The 17,729-nt window shown below is 37.5% G+C and overlaps 2 protein-coding genes across 2 annotated transcripts in view; one reads left to right on the top strand and one right to left on the bottom strand.

Moving 5' to 3' along the window:
• LOC122135992 (lipopolysaccharide-induced tumor necrosis factor-alpha factor homolog) overlaps positions 1 to 17,729 on the bottom strand; it is a 613,569-nt gene that overhangs the window by 316,930 nt on the left and 278,910 nt on the right. The gene's annotated exons all lie outside the window — the stretch shown is intronic.
• Positions 3,995 to 16,314, top strand: peli1a (pellino E3 ubiquitin protein ligase 1a). Its single transcript, XM_019111311.2, is given in 8 exon segments — positions 3,995 to 4,114; positions 8,721 to 8,896; positions 8,982 to 9,111; positions 9,440 to 9,541; positions 10,601 to 10,798; positions 12,772 to 12,960; positions 15,384 to 15,879; positions 15,882 to 16,314. Coding segments are annotated over 7 exon segments (1,284 nt in total). The 5' UTR covers positions 3,995 to 4,114; positions 8,721 to 8,825; the 3' UTR covers positions 15,980 to 16,314.

Here is a 17,729-nt window from a genome sequence, read left to right as displayed (position 1 = left end):
TTTTAGATCTTAGCTCAGCTTTCGATATTGTTGATCATACAATTCTTATTTCCCGACTAGAAAATATTGTAGGCATTCAGGGCACCGTTCCAATTTGGTTTCAATCCTTTTTAACTAACAGGAAGTTTTCTGTATGCATTGGAAAACACACTTCTTCAGCAGCACATCTCTCCTGTGGTGTTCCTCAGGGATCTATTCTTGCTCCAACATTGTTCTCTTTATACCTGCTGCCATTGGGCTCCATCTTTTTAAAATATGGAGTATCTTTTCACTTATACACTGATGACACTCAATTATACCTGCCCCTTAAACACAATGATTCAAGCTCTATAGAGGTCCTGCTGGCGTGTTTACAGGAAGCGAAAGTATAGGCTTACACACAATCTCACAAAACACAAAACCGAAGTAGTACTGTTTGGTCCAAGTGATTTTTTTGACTTAGGTGATCTTGACCCTGGCGTCTTAAGTTCTTATGTCTCCCCATGTGTGAAAAACCTATGTGTGTTGCTTGATTCAGGTCTCAAGTTCGATAAATGTGTTAATTCTGTTGTTAAGTCATGTTTTTATCATCTACGACGTCTCGCAAAAGTTAAACCTTTTCTTTCTCTAAAGAACTTTGAATTAGTCATCCATCCGGCATCTCATTCCACAAAACGTTCTTTACAGTGGAAAAAGGTTCTTTAGATTATTAAAATGTTCTTCACACTGGAAGAAAAATGGTTCTTTTAAGAAGTGTTCACTGAAAGGTTCTTTGGGGAACCAAAACTGGTTTTTCATGGCATTGCTGTGAAAACCCCTTTTGGAACCTTTATACTAAAGAATTCAGTCATTCATTACTGATATAAAAAAATCATAAAAAAATCCAATATGAGGAAAATGAGCACTAAAAAAAAAATTTTCAACAAAAAAAAACTGTGACATTGTGGTACTAGCCACCACTGTCATCAATAAAGAAATAAAATAATAAACTTCAAACTTTTAAAGAAAAGTTGTTTTATATTGAATAGTTTACATTACTTCATTTAGACATTATACTATTTAGATTATTTTAGAAAATTTAGAAAATTCTTGTCCATTTTTTTCCATTTGTTCCCCTAAAATTAATGAAAAACACAACCATTATAACAAAAATGCTATCAAGTTATGTACAATTTTTACGTTAAAGTTTTTTTGAAAAGCTGTTGTAAAAAAAATGATGTCAGCAGGGCTAGGTCGTTCTGTTATTTTGTGCACACTCACATGCTGAAATGCATAACAAACATTTTAATAAAATTTTTTGTATTAAAAAAAGTAAATCAAAAAATAAAAAGCGTTTTTTTATTTTATTGTTCCTACAAAAATGTCACCAATGATATTCAGTATCATAAAAATCTTGTTTATTTTGTTCATGAACACAAACACTGTCCCTTCGCTGTTTTTGTTCTCCACTGATCTCATGTCTTTCTTCTCTTTCTCACACTCATCTCCACATCATATCCCCATACACACTCCTCTCTCCCCTTTTAATTTAATTATATAATATATTCTAATCAAACCATCACAACAAAATCAAACTCCCTTGTATGTTTAATTCAGTGCAACACAAACACTGTTCATATGCTGACTCGGCTAAGAGTACAGCTGCTCTCCAGACAACAGATTCTGCACTAAACTGACGGACCAGCATGCATTGGGTCTGATGCTCTAAATCATTAATGCACACCAATGGTTATGTAAAAAGAGGAGGGATAAATGTACAAACTTCTGTGGTTGCGGTTCTGTTAAACACTGTGATCTTCTGTCACAACATTCTATATTTTTCATGCAAAACATGACATCAAAAAAAATGTCCAAAACTTTCAAATATTTTTATAAATTTTTGCATTAGATCTTTAAAGAATCAGAATCAGTAAAACAACAACAATAACAATAACTAACTTTGCATTTACATTTATATATAAATCTGAGATAATAAGCATTTGTAGCTTAATCAAAACAAAGGCTTCTCTCTATTGCACTGCTAAAATGCCATTAAACAAACAGACGGTCTCGTCTCTCTCACACATACAACAGATGAAGTGAACTGCAGCTCTGTCTGAGTCGAGCGTGCGCTCAATCTCAGCATCAGCGTGGAGGTCGTGTGAGTGTGTGGATAGCGTGTGTCATGAAAGATCCTTTGTTGTTGGACAGTGAAGTCACTCTGTGACTCGTGAGTTGGTCGGGTGGGACTATGCAGAGCTCAGAGCCCAGCGAGGGGCTTTCAGAGTCAGACGTGGGGTGAATGAAGCTCTGTGTCGACCCACCTTCCCTCTGGAGCAGGAGGAAACGCCTCACCCCGCCAGCTTTGTCAGATCTCACCATCAGAGCTTCAGCTGCTTTTAGCAGTCTATTTGCTAAGGCAAAAGTCACTCTTGCTCATAATCTGGGTTTTTGTCCCTCTCAATTTTAGATATTACTTCATTCACTTCTTAAATTGTGCCTCAAATGTGCCCTGAGGGATAATAGTTGAATTTAAAAAGTTTATTTTGCTTAACTGTGCACAGTGCAAGGAAAATAAGTGAGGCCGTTCACTTAAAAAAACGAAGGCTTTAAATTAAAACCATGCAGAAGCCACTGCTAGCCGGTTGATTCAAAAGTGGGCGGAGCATACATGCAAGCAGTAATCCCATCCCCATTGCATTGTATACATGTATATAGTACATGCATATTAGTTCTGTTTAATATGAGTTTATATGGCATTTTCATTCATACATGGTTGCAACAATGTTTTAGCACTAAATATTTAGGTTTTAATATGAAAATGCTAAATTAACTTTTGTTTCTTAAAGGTTCGTAGTAGTGCTGTCAAACGATTCATCTCGATTAATCACATACAAAAGAAACGTTTTTGTTTGCATAATATCTTCTGTGTATATTTATTATGTAATGTAATAAATACAGACACATACATTATATATTTTGAAAATATTTACATGTATTTACACGTCTATATTTATATTCTCATAATTTATATTGCAAATAAATATATTTAATAAAAAAACACATAATATTCTTAAAAAAAAAAAAAAATCATTATGTATGTATATATATATATATATATATATATATATATATATAAATATATATATATATATATATATATATACACGGCGCACATACATATATTATGTAAAAAACTTTTATTTTGCATATGATTAATGGCGATTAATCGTTTGACAGCACTAGTTCGTAGACATTTAGTTGCTTTCAAATTAAACCCCATATAAATGTCGCTCTATCATTACTTGCAATTACTTTTATAAGTGATCAGACTTAGGGATTTTCACCTGGTGGATGATTACATAACACCTTAGCAACACCCTAGCAACCAGCCTGAACCCCCCTCCCCAAGCAACTACGTTTATCTTTATCCATTACGCCTCACCACCCCAGAAATCTGAGCTAAACATGCCACTTGTATGTAGACATGTGTTTCAATCCTCATAAATAGCTCATAAATCACAGCTCATCATTTGCAAATGTTCCCTTGCATACTTTAAAGAGCGTAAACTCAGTGAGGTGTGTGCCCTGCATCACTCAGTGTATACTGGGTCGCCGTGGAAACGCTGCGCTGTGTTGTAGCCAGCTGGCAAGAGTGCAAATTTCTTCTGTATTCTGAGTAAACGTCTGGCACAAATGTGACACACACACACACACACACACACACACGCTACCCTTAGGGCTGACAGTATCTGTCCTTAAGAAACATATCTGGCTTTGTGTATGTATGTGTGTGTGTGTGTGTGTGTGTCTGTCTGTGTGTCTGTCTGTGTGTGTGTGTGTGTGTCTGTGTGTGTGTGTGTGTGTGTGTGTGTGTGTGTGTGTGTGTGTGTCTGTGTGTGTGTGTGTGTGTGTGTGTGTGAATGTGGTGTGGTGTGTGTGTGTGTGTGTGTGTCTATGTCAGTGTCGTGTGTGTGTGTGTCAGGCAGAATGGGGTAAGGAGATTATCACACCATGCCCGTCCTGTCATCAGATGATTAAGTGCTTCAAGCCCGGATCAGATATCTGTCTTGTTTAAGAGAGCTCTCTCTGGGTCATTCATACAGACCCACAGGAAAGACAGCAAGCGGCTGAAGGTTTGCACGTATGCACACAGGTGTGTTGTTGTTAGACATGCAATTGCTAAAAAAAAAAAATAATAAAATTCATGCACCGATGCATTACACTTCTGCAGTATACAAAGTAGTTTTCTCTATGGATTTTGTGCTTGTGTTGATGTTTTTGTTAAGGCCGGGACACACCAAGCCGACGGTCGGGCTTGTTTGTTTGGTGTGTTCCACTCGTCGGCAGTTGTTTGCCCGATTCAACAACATGTTGAATGTGTTTGTTTGTTTTGTGTTTGTTTGTTTGTTGTTATGTTAGATTATTTTGTTTGTAGATTTGTCCTTGTCCCTGTTTTTTTTTTTTTGCTTATTTACATTTGTTGGTTTGTAATCTTTTTATATTTTGCAGCTGTGTTTATGCTGGTTTGTTTGCTGCTGTTTTATATTTTTATTTGTTTCTTGTTTTTTGTTGCTTTGCAGTTTGTTGAGTTTTGGTGTGTGTTTTGGTTTACACTGTGTGTGTGTGTGTGTGTTTGTGTGTGTGTGTGTGTTGCGTGTGTGTGTGTGTGTTGTGTGTGTGTGTGTGTGTGTGTGTTGTGTTCTGTGTGTGTGTGTGTGTGTGTGTGTGTGTGTGTGTGTGTGTGTGTGTGTGTGTGTGTGTGTGTGTGTGTGTGTGCGTGTGTGTGTGTGTGTGTGTGTGTGTGTGTGTGTGTGTGTGTGTGTGTGTTGATTTGGAGTTGTGTTTGTTGGTTAATTTATCCATGTGTATGTTTGCCACTTTATGTGTTTATTTGTTTTGTTTGTTCCACTTTGTTGAGTTCTGCTGTTTTTTGTTTGTTACTTTACGCTTATCATAGTTTGTCTGTTCCTTTGCACCTGCATTTGTTTGTAACTTACTCTATGAACCTCACCTGGTTGGGAGCAGGTTCTCTTCGGTAAACCCAAAGTTTCTTTCAGTCTCCTCCCCCTTTTTAAAGTGCAAGCGATGTTTAAATACTTAATTCATTCATGCACACTGCAAAAATGCTTTTCTTACTAAGTATTTTTTTCTTATTTCAAGTACAAATATATAAAAAAAAATAGAACAATACTTAAATTCTAAATAAGAAAATAATAGGGAAAACGATATTTAGTCTTGTTTCCTGGGGGGATCTAAATAAAGTGCATTTTACTTAAAGGTGCAGTGTGTAAATTTTAGCGGCATCTAGTGGTGAGGTTGCGTATTGCAACCAATGGCTCAGTCCCCCGCTCACCCCTCCCTTAGTGGTTCCGAACCTCATTCCTGGAGGCCCCCCAACACTGCACATTTTGCATCTCTCCTTTGTCTGACACACCCATTTCAGGTCCTGGACTCTCAACTAATGAGTTGATGATCTGAATCAGGTGTGTTTGATTGAGGAGACATGGAAAACCTGTAGTGTTGGGGGGCCTCCAGGAATGTGTTTGGGAACCACTACGGTGAGCCGACACAGGTTGCAATTCGATGTCATCGGCCGCTAAGATTTAGCAGAGAGCAATGAGATTTCTTTACAAAGGTAAATCAAGGAATTATATTTACTTAATTATTCAATCAATCGATGCTATTGCGAATGATAATGTACTTGTTCATCATTGTGTCAGTGTTTTATTCGCAAGAACAACAAAGTGACGAAACGCGCTCTGTAGAGCAGTTTGTCTGTTTAGGGCTACTGTAGAAACATGGTGGTGACTTCCATGTAAGGGGACCCGCGATGTATGTAGATAGAAATTGCTCAGACTAAGGAAATAAAAACATAACTGTTCATTAAGTAAGGTCTTTATACACCTCTGAAAACATAGTTATGTATATTATATTGCATTTATGTATATAGATCGTTGTAAATATTACACATTGCACCTTTAATTAAAATTATATGCCAGTGTGGTAATAAATATAATGTTAATGCAAATGGAAAACAAGATTATTCAGAGTATCTATTACTAAGTGCAAATCTACTGTAGTTCCGCCCTCCATTAAATACAACAGGTTAAAGGGGTTGTATTATGCTGCTAAAAAGAACATTATTTTGTGTATTTGGTGTAATGAAATGTGTTTATGCGGTTTAAGGTTAAAAAAGCACATTATTTTCCACATACTGTATATTATTGTTTCTCCTCTATGCCCCGCCTTCTGAAACACATCGATTTTTACAAAGCTCATCGCTCTGAAAAACGAGGTGTGCTGTGATTGGCCAGCTATCCAGCGCGTTGTGATTGGCCGAATGTTTTAAGCATCTGACGGAAATGTTTCGCCCCTCAACATATACTGTTATGAAGTGTCCCAGTCAGAACACAGGCATGATAGGACAAAAACAATAAAACCCAGTACAAACGAGGCAGTAGTTGCATCCAGTGGGGACATAATGACTGATTATAATGACATTATACTGTCCTTTTACGCGTTGCGTTGCATCGCGCCACGTTAAAACCATGTCTGCATCTGTGATCTGAGAAACGAAAACAACAAGTGCTACTCTACACTGCTCAAAATTCACATTTGAATCAACAGCGGCTAATCCTTTATATATGTAAACTACATACCGTGACTCAGAAGCGCCAGACTGTCCCTGCAAAGATTAAGGAACGGCCCGCGGCTTGAGTGAGCGGCAGACAGCGGCTATAATGAGGAACGGCCGGCGGATTCGACGAAGGAGCGTCCGGGGGTTACAGCAACCACATGTGACGACCCCGGGCTGGACTCCGCTTCGTCAACGTGCAAAGTTGATGTACTTCCTCCGCGACCAGCACGGATCAACTCAAGGCATGACGAAGCGTATATCGTCCTCTTTTGGAAGGCCAAACAAAGTAGTTTCACTTTCAAAATGAAACACACAGCTTCTCCATTAAATAGCGCTGCCGGCAACAGCGAGAATAAAAGGTACATCTTCTTTCTTTGCGTGAACATTTGGGTGGCGTTATGCAAATCTTCCCACATACTGACGTAGAGATGTGAGGGCGTGTTAGAACGAGCTGTTTCAGGGGGGCGTGGACAAATCTTAAAATTTATAAAGAATATCTCTTTGGATTTGAGACTTTAGTCTTTGCAACTTTACAGATCTTCTTTATTCACCAAGAGCTTGTAACACTCCAAAGAGAAAGGAAAAATTTAAATCTCATCATATGACCCCTTTAAATACGAGCGTGTGAATATCTGCTTCAGTGGTGTAGGCAGTAATGTGTTGTGCGTGGAGAACTAGCTTGTAATGCGGTTGATCGTATACCAGTCTGGCTTTTGCAGAGCTCGTTCTTCTCACTTTTCCCATCACATTAGAATTTTTTTTCAATAAAAAATAAGAAAATGTTCTAAAAGTGGAAGTAAAGTGCCTAACGAGTGTTTAATAATGATAAAAGTATTTATAATTTTAATAAATATAATCATTTACAATCTGTTATTATTGCATCCTATTAATGAACAACAATACTGAGGTGCAAATAGTATGTATCTGCCAGTATAAAGTATAAATAGCATCAAATTTTTATCTACACTTTGTTGTTTTGTTGTTTGATGTTTTGTTTCTTGGTTAATTTGTGCATGTTTGCTGCTTTATATTTTTGTTCACATTTCTTGTTTCGTTTGTTGCTTTGCACTTCGTGCTGGTGTGTTTGGAAGTTGTGGCCTAGTGGTTAGAGAGTTTAACTCCTAACCCTAAGGTTGTGGGTTTGAGTCTCGGGCCGGCAATACCACGACTGAGGTGCCCTTGAGCAAGGCACCCGACCCCCAACTGCTCCCCGGGCGCCGCAGCATAAATGGCTGCTCCGGGTGTGTGTTCACTGATGTGTGTGTGTGTGTGTTCACTGCTGTGTGTGTGCACTTTGGATGCGTTAAATGCAGAGCACGAATTCTGAGTATGGGTCACCATACTTGGCTGTATGTCACTTCACTTTCACTTTGTCACTTGCACATTCATTTATGTTTGTTTTTGTTTTGTTTGTTGCTTGGAACTGGTGCCATTTTGTAGAATTGTACTTGTGTGCGTTGCTTTATACATTTATTTATTGGTTGTTTTTTCTAGTTTTTTGTTGTATTTTTATTTATGTCTTGATTTTGCATTTATGTGGATGTGTGTTTTTTTGTTTTGCACTTGTTTATCTCTGTTCATGCACATGAGAGATTAAAGTTCTGTCATTTTTGGCTGCGAGAGTTGTTGATGTTTTCTGTGTGTGTTGGAAACAGCGATGTCTGTCACCTGCTATTTTTATGTTTGTGGTTTCATCGCGTGCCAGCGCCAACTTTTCGTGACCGCTTGACCCTGACAGAGCAAAACAGAACTGATGCCAACCCACACTGAAAGGAAGTGAAACCATCTCAGTGATATTTGGAGATGATCTCCTTCATCTTATTTCATTACTTGCTTGCTTGTGCTTGCGTTATTGTCTTTTCTGGGTAATATTCCCTTTTTATAATTTCTATTTGTTTGTTGCAGGTTTTTTTTGCACTATAGTCTCAGTGGCGCCACCCTACAGTTGGGAATAAGACTAACATCCGAGGCTTTAGATTTTGTGCTGCTTTCAGAGGCGTATGGTAGGAGGAGAGCAACCTAAGCACTAGATCGCAGACATGATCAGAGGCATCTGTCGCTTAGTCATTCGTTTAGTGCCACAGATTAGTGTAACCTGCTTTGTTGTGTTTTTCGTTTGCAGATGTCTTATGGTGAGACCGTGATGGTGGAGCATTGAGGAAGCAAGATCAAGAAGGGAAGACAGAGAAATATTTCACAGGAAGGGTTTGAGCTGTAGACCAGAGTGATGTTGGCCCCTGAACAGGAGCTTCTGAGCTCTTCCAAACCCATCAAATACGGAGAGCTCATCATCCTTGGGTAAGAATGACTCCTCTTTCTCAATCAGATTTACATTTATGATCTTACTAATGCAGCATTGTGTACTAACGTTTTGTTTCCACAGCTACAACGGCTCCCTACCGAACGGAGACCGGGGCAGAAGAAGGAGTCGTTTCGCTCTGTTTAAGAGACCCAAAGCCAATGGAGTCAAACCCAGCACCGTCCACAGTGCATGCAGTCCACACACCGCCAAGGTACATGCCCATTTTCCCGATAATCATTTTTATACATCTTTAAAAGCCTTTATTGCTCATTTACGTGTTGCATTGAATTTTTAAGGGCTTCTGCACAAGCCGAGTGTTTAAATGTGAGCTGGTTTTCTTAACATTCGTCGCACCTAAATCATGTGTAGCATGCCATAAGTTTATCCAGAGTGACTTCACCCTCACATTTCATTGCATCTGTTACTTCTGCATGTCGGAATATGATAAATGAACTGTAAGTTGATTTGACTGATGTAAATATTATGAATAATATTATGCTCTTGACGAGGGTTCTGGTATGCATGTGGTGTTTCTTCAGGCCATCAGCAACAAAAGCCAGCATAGCGTGTCGTATACGGTGTCCAGGGCGCAGACGGTAGTCGTGGAGTATGCACATGACAGCACCACCGACATGTTTCAGGTATGTTTATGTTTCTTCAGGTGTGTTTGAATTGTGAACAGATTTAGTGGGTGCATTTGTACTTGGATCTGGTTTGCATCCTTTAAACCAGTGAGGCACTGAAATGCAACACCAAAACCAAAATTAACAAAATTAGCAGAAACCGAAAATAAATTTTTATCTGATGAATTTTATGGACATTGAATGGCTTTCTTGAGGTAAATATAATGTTTACAAGCTGTCTTACTCACATCTCCCCTCTCTTTTTTTACATTTCTTTTAAGTGACATACAGCCAAGTATAGTCACCCATACTCAGAATTCGTGCTCTGCATTTAACCCATCCAAAGTGCACACACACAGCAGTGAACACACACACACCGACCGTGAACAATCACCCGGTGCAGTGGGCAGCGATTTATGCTGCGGCGCCCGGGGAGCAGTTGGGGGTTCGGTGCCTTGCTCAAGGGCACCTCAGTCGTGGTATTGCCGGCCCGAGACTCGAACCCACAATCTTAGGGTTAGGAGTCAAACTCTCTAACCATTAGGCCACAACTTCCCTCTTTCCGTAGTTGATACATTTCAATAAGTTGAAATCTCAACACCTTCTGATGTTCATTCATGTTTATTTTGAGCTATATCTAGTATTAAAGAAGAAGAGATGATCGCTTCATGTGCCGCTTGAAATGAGGCACTACAGCGACCGGTCACGCAATGTTAAAGAGCATCAAAACCACATTTATTGTTTGAATTGTGTGATAAAATGGACAGAATCAACTAAAAACGGCACAGACTAAAAGGTCTCGGTTAATCAAAAATGGAGATAGATTGATATTATCAATGCCCTCCAAAAACCAAAAATACATTTTCAGTTGTGGAAATTTTGGTGCATTACTACTTTATGCAGAAAGTGCATATAAATAAACTGCACAGTTAGTGGTGCAATATAAACACTCTCTAAACACTGAACGTTCTTCATCTCTTTCATTCATGTCAATCTGTTTTTACGCTGTGTGTCTCAGATTAGAGATTCCCACACAATTTCCACTTAATCATTGCAGAAACCCTCTTTCTTTTGCAGATCGGCCGGTCCACTGAAGGCCCCATTGATTTCGTGGTGTTGGACACGGTGCCTGGTTGTCAAGGCAAAAGCGGCACGCTGTCGTCTCAGAGCACTATATCGCGATTCGCGTGTCGGATCGTGTGTCAGAGAGCGCCGCCGTACACCGCGCGCATCTACGCCGCCGGCTTCGACTCGTCCAAAAGCATCTTCCTGGGGGTGGGTCAAACACACTCCTCCGACACAAACTCTCTTCTCTCTAACAGTCTTTCCTACTCATCCCTCCATCCATCCGTTCCACGATGCTTTCATGTGTTCATCTGTCCACTGTCACTCATCCTGGAGAGGCTGGAAATGAACAAGTGAGTGAGTGAATTAAATAATTCATGACGCGAGTGAACTACACTGCCGTTCGAAAGTTTACGGTCAGTAAAAGTTTGTATTGTTTTTGAAAGAAGTATCTTCTGCTCACTAAGGCTGCATATATTTGATCAAAAATACAGTTAAAAACTATAATTATGAAATATTATTATAATTTGAAATAAACTTGTTTAAAATATTATAATTTCAAAATGTAACTAATTGCTGTGATCAAAGCTGAATTTCAGCATTACTCTTCAGTGTCACGTGATCTTCAGAAATTATTCTAATATGCTGATTTGTTGCTCAAGAAACATTTCTGATTATTATCAATGTTGAAAACAGTTGTGCCGCTTCATATTTAAAAAAAAAATGGTGATCATTTTTCTCAGGATTTTTTTAAAAAGTGTGTTAAGATGATAAATGTGTTTACTGCCACTTTTGATCAATTTAATGCATCCTTGATTAATAAAAGTATAAATTTATTTAAAAACTAAAATCTTACTGACCCCAAACATTGAAATGGTAGTCGGTGTGTATGAATGAATGAATTGGTGAATAAATTGAGGGAATGAGTGAATCGATAAATGAATTGATTGAACAAATTAATTGTTGGATGAACTGATGGGAAGAAATTAATCAGTAAATTAAGTGAGCAAACGAATGAGAGAATGAATGAATCTTTTAATGAACGAATGAATCAGTGAATGAAGTGAGTGAAAGAATAAATCAGTGAACGAAGTGAATGAAAGAATAAATCAGTGAACGAATGAATCAGTGAATGAATGAATGAATCACTGAACGAAGTGAGCGAATGAATGAATCACTGAACGAAGTGAGCGAATTAATGAATTGGTGAATGAATGCATCAGTGAATGAATGAATCAGTGAAAAAAGTGAGCAAATCAATCAGTGAACGAAGTGAGCGAATGAATGAATCAGTGAATAAAATGAGCGAATTAATGAATCAGTGAACGAATTGAGCAAATAAATGAATCAGTGAACGAAGTGAGCGAATTAGTGAATCAGTGAATAAAGTGAGTGAATGAATGAATCAGTGAACGAATTGAGCGAATGAATGAATCAGTGAATGAAGTGAGCAAATTAATGAATCAGTGAACAAGGTGAGCAAATGAATAAATCAGTGAGCAAATGAATGCATCTGTGAATGAAGTGAGTGAATGAATCAGTGAATGAAGTGAATGAATGAATGAATCAATGAATGAAGTGAGCAAACAAATGAATTTGGTGAATGAACTGAGGGAATGAGTGAATCAATGAATGATTTGAGTGAACAAATTGATTGCTGGATGAACTGAGGGAAGAAATTAATTAGTAAATGAAGTGAGCAAATAAATAAAAGAATGAATGAATCTGTTAAAGGATGAATGAATCAGTGAAAGAAGTGAGCAAAAGAATAAATCAGTAAATAAAGTAAGCAAATTTTATCAGTGAATGAATTAAGCGAATGAATGAATCAGTGAACGAAGTGAGCAAATGAATGAAGCAATGAATGAAAGTTAGCGAATTAATGAATGAACGAAGCAAATGAATGAATCGGTGAATGAGAAGTGGAGCGAATTAATGAATAGGTGAATTAAGTGAGCAAATGAACCAGTGAATAAAATGAATGAATTAATGAACAGTGAATGAAGTGAGCAAACAAATGAATTGGTGAATGAATTGAGAGAATGAGTGAATCGATAAATGACTTGAGTGAACAAATGATGACTGGATAATGACCAAATGAATCAGTGAATGAATGAGCGAAAGAATAAATCAGAACCCGGTGAATCAACAAACGAATGGACTGGTTTTCCCTCTGTCCTCAGGAGCAAGCGGCGAAATGGTGGTGCGCTGACAGCCAGATGGACGGCCTGACCACCAACGGCATATTAGTGATGCGACCACAGCACGGCTTCACCTGCGAGTCCAAAGCAGGCTCCTGGAGAGAGATCTCAGTCTGCGGCAACGTCTTCATGCCCCGAGAGACCCGGTCTGCTCAGAAACCCGGAAAACTGGTGAGAACTGACATTAGACTGTAATAGACTTGCATTTTTAACACACCCACCAAATTTAGATCAAAGAATGGCCGAGGCTTGATGAAATCCTCCAAAACGAGGTCAAAACTTTGCCATGGCGACATCTCTGTAACGCACAGATAAACATAAGGGTGACATTTCCTTGTTTCCCAGCTTTGCCATGACAACTCTGATCATGTGTTGGTAAATACTCGAATTAATGCTTGACAATTCCCACTGTCCTTATCTGGAATCACACAAACCCTCACAGTTTGCAGTGTGAAGAAGAATTTGTATATTTGTGTATCTTTTCAATCAGGGACTGACTCAGCATGTAGCTGTTGTGTCTGTGTGTGTTGTGCGTGATATGACTCCCACCCGACTGCACAGTTTGTTGTGTTGTTCAGATCTGGTCTCCATGGTGTCAGAAGCCCTGTCTGTAACCTCTTTTCACTCTGGATGCACAGTGTGTGAGAACGAGAGGTTATGAAATGACTGTGGCTGGTAAACAACTGCAAATCTGAAAACCTCTAAACCAGTTCCTCTCAGATATGTGTTTCTCAATATCTGTTGAGTTTTATAACTCAGAAAGTGTCTTAGCGAGGCTGAATCTATATTAGATCGAAAAATCAAAAGAAGGATTAATGCCTCATTTAAGTTAAAGAAAATTGCCATTTCATTGTTTATTTTAGTATCATTCATAAACTATTGTAGTTTTTATACATTAGAATTTTAATATATTATTGTTTTCACTTGCATTTCTGTTAATTTTTCAGTAATCTTGCTGCGTTTGCCATTTTTTAAATAGTTTTTTATGTTTTTTATATAGATTTTTTGTTAGTTTTAGTTTTGGTTGTTGTTCAAGATAAAATTTTATAATATATATATCTACCTTTTTTCAGTGTTATTTTAGATATATTGTAGTTTTTTTTATAGATTTTTTTAATAAATGACTTTAAAGTTTTATTGATCTTGTTAGTGTTTTGGTCATTTTTATTAGTTTTTATTTATGTTTATATAGTTTTTATTTTACTTTTAAAGTTTTGAGAAGAAACGTTAAGTAGCCGAATATATATATATATATTTTTTTTATAAATTTTTCTAAATTTTTATTTTAGTTTAGATCAGTTATCGTTTATTTTACTTTAAATTTTAGTTAACTGGAATAATCACATTTTCTTCTTATTTAGGATTTTTTGTGCATTGTGGCATTATTTCTATATATAAAAACCACTACTGTTTTCGTGAGATTTATCTTTTAATAACCCTGTCGTGTTAACTCTAGTTTTGTGCAGTGAATTGTGTTTTAAAGCAGTATTTCTGAAGGCACACCTGTGTAAACTCATCTGTATGTTGGCGGTGTTTTTGGTGTCTATCTGGCCCGTGGTTTGGCAATGGTGGGCTGGATTTGTGTGTCCTGGCTGAGACGGCAGACCTGAGGTGCATAGTCTGCGCTCTCTAAATAGTGGATGTGGTTTCATTCTGACTCTGTGTGTACTCACTGTACATTACTGTCTCATGCAGAGCTGAGACGGAGGTCGTGTAGATGAGAGCATCATCTACTGGACGCTCAGAGTCAGTGCAGATTGAACTTCTGATAACTCATGTGAAAGAAACTACCTGTAGATGGTTATATTAACCAGACACATTAATCACTCAATATCTGCCTGTTTTATGATGATCCTGCTTTGATAATCAGCAGAAGTGGCTGTTTTCCATTGTGTCAGTTCCAAATGCTGGTCTTGTTGTTAATGATATAATTGTTAATGATATGATATAATTTTTGTGAATATATTAAATATATTAAATATTAATATGATTATTTTTTTTATTTTATATATATTTATTTTTTATTTTTTATTTTAAAATATATTTTACATAAAATCTATATAAATAATATTTTGCTCCAACATTCAATAAAATGAATACATGAAATAATATTTTTTGATCATCATATTTTTTGAGACCATTCTAAAAAAAATGTTGCCTAAAACACACACACACAAAAAAAAAAAAATGCTGAGGGACTGTAGTTGCAAACAGGGTTTGTTCAAATCAATATGTTTTAGGAATAGTAATTTTCTATTTTAAAAGAATTTAAATGCATAAAAAATGCATATAATGAAAAATATTTTTATTGCTAAATGCTTTATTTTATTTTATTTTTATATAAAATATAAAACATCAATAAGTGAGCATTTAGTTTGAATAATTTTAATGTGATTTTCAACCAAAACAAACTTCTGTTACCATTTCTTTTTGCACAGATCATGTTGCTCCATCAGTATTCAATGATACGAAGTAAAATGGTTTTGACCATCATTTATTTTGAGGCCATTTATTTTAATATCTATAAGTAATAGTGAAGTGATCAGTGCCACTAATTACGAACCCTGTTGTTCTGTTTCTCTCTCTCTCTGTAGGTGTGGAATGAGTGTCACGAGCTGGTGGATGGCACTTTAATCGACCTGTGCGGTGCGACTCTGCTGTGGCGTTCAGCGGAGGGTCTGTCACGCACGCCGACCCCTAAACAGCTGGAGGTGCTGTGGCGGGAGCTGAACGCGGTGCGCCCCCAGTGTCCCGCGGGCCTGCACACTCTGACCTTCCCCAGCCAGGAGCGCTCCTCCAGCCCCGAACACCAGCCCTGGGCCTACCTGACCTGTGGCCACGTGCACGGACAGCACGGCTGGAGGGGCTCCTCCGAGGAGGATGAGTCTCAGAGCAGAGAGGAGGCGGGGCTGGAGCAGGGCGAGCGCGAGTGCCCACTGTGCCACACCCGGGGCCTGTACGTGCCGCTGAAGCTGGGCCTTGAGTCAGGCTTCTACCTGGACACCGCTCCCCCCACGCATGCCTTCAGCCCCTGCGGACACGTGTGCTCGGAGCGCACCGCTGCCTTCTGGAGCAGACAGCTGCTGCCAAACGCGCGCACAGCCTCTGCCCCGCCTGCCCCTTCTGCATGAAGCCGCTCGCCCGCCACAGGAAGAGCGTCAGGCTCATCTTTCAGGGGCCGCTGGACTGAGTGTGTGTGCTGCGTCCCAAATCACCAGCTACACCCTTAAAGGGTTAGTCCACCTAAAAATGAGATTTAGCCCATGCTTCACTCACCCTTAAGGCATCCTAGGTGTAAATGACTTTCTTCTTTCAGACGAATCCAATCGGAGTCAAACGTGGAGCACAAAACCAGTCTTGAGTAGCACGGGTATATTTGTAATACACTGTACGGGGACAAAATTATCAAGTTTTCTTTTATGCCAAAAATCAGTAGGATATTAAGTAAAGATCATGTTCCATGAAGATATTTAGTAAATTTCCTACCATAAATACAGTACAGACCAAAAGTTTGGAAACATTACTATTTTTAATGTTTTTGAAAGAAGTTTCTTCTGCTCATCAAGCCTGCATTTATTTGATCAAAAATACAGAAAAAAAATGAAATATTTTTAAATATTATTACAATTTAAAATAATTGTTTTTAAATGTATTATACTTTAAATTATCATTTATCTCTGTGATGCAAAGCTGAATTTTTAGGATCATTATCACATGATCCTTTAGAAATCATTCTAATATGATGATTCATTATCAAAGTTGGAAACAGTTCTGCTGCTTAATATTTTTTTCAGAACATGTGTTACTTTTTTTAGGATACTTTGATGAATAAAAAGTAAAAAAAAAAAAAAAAAAAAAAAAAAAGAAGCTATGTTTTTAAAATATAAATATTTTGTAATAACAATATACACTACTGGTCAGTAATTTGGGGTCAGTAATTTTTTTTCTTTCTTTTTTTTAAATAAAATCAATACTTTTATTCAGCAAGGATGTGTTAAACTGATAAAAAGTGATAGTAAAGAAAATATATTATTAGAATATATATTATTAGAATTTTTTTTTATTTTGAATAAATGCAGTTCTTTTTAACCTTTTATTCATCAAATATATTAGACAGCAGAACTGTTTCCAACACTCATAATAAATCAGAATATTAGAATGATTTCTAAATGATCATGTGATAGACTGGATGTTACATGTGACACTGAAGGCTGGAGTAATGATGCTGAAAATTCAGCTTTGCATCACAGGAATAAATTATTTTTTTTTAAAGTATATTCAAATAGAAAAACTATTATTTTAAGTTGTAATAATATTTCACAATATTACTGTTTTTTTTCTGTATTTTTGATCAAATGAATGCAGGCTTGATGAGCAGAAGAAACTTCTTTCAAAAACATTAAAAATAGTAATGTTTCCAAACTTTTGGTCTGTACTGTATATCAAAACTTCATTTTTGATCAGTAATATGCATTGCTTAGAACTTCATTTGCACAACTTTAAAGGAGATTTTCTATTTTTTTTTTTTTTTTTGCACCCTCAGATTCCAGATTTTCAAATAGTTGTATCTCATCCAAATATTGTCCCCCTAACAAACCATACATCGATGGAAAGCTTATTTATTCAGCAGATGATGTATAAATCTCAATTTCAAAGAATTGACCCTTCTGACTGGTTTTCTGGTCCAGGGTCACATATTAAAAATGCACTCAGTGTCCAGATTCACTCACTCCTTTTCATTCACTCCTTCAAGTGAGCTGTATTAGTAGTGTAGTGTAGGGAGTAGTGAATGAGGGTGTAGGGGGTGATTTGGGACTCATTCATGCTGTTTCTCTGCCAACACACACATTCAGCTCTGATTTCCCACAAGCCATCTGTTCTCTGTCTGACTGGATGCTGTTCACTGTACATTCAGTACTGTATAAAAGCCACTGTGCTTG

This window comes from Cyprinus carpio, chromosome B1 (assembly GCF_018340385.1).
Source record: "Cyprinus carpio isolate SPL01 chromosome B1, ASM1834038v1, whole genome shotgun sequence".
NCBI lineage: Eukaryota > Metazoa > Chordata > Actinopteri > Cypriniformes > Cyprinidae > Cyprinus > Cyprinus carpio.
This window is presented reverse-complemented; position numbering and strand designations above follow the sequence as displayed.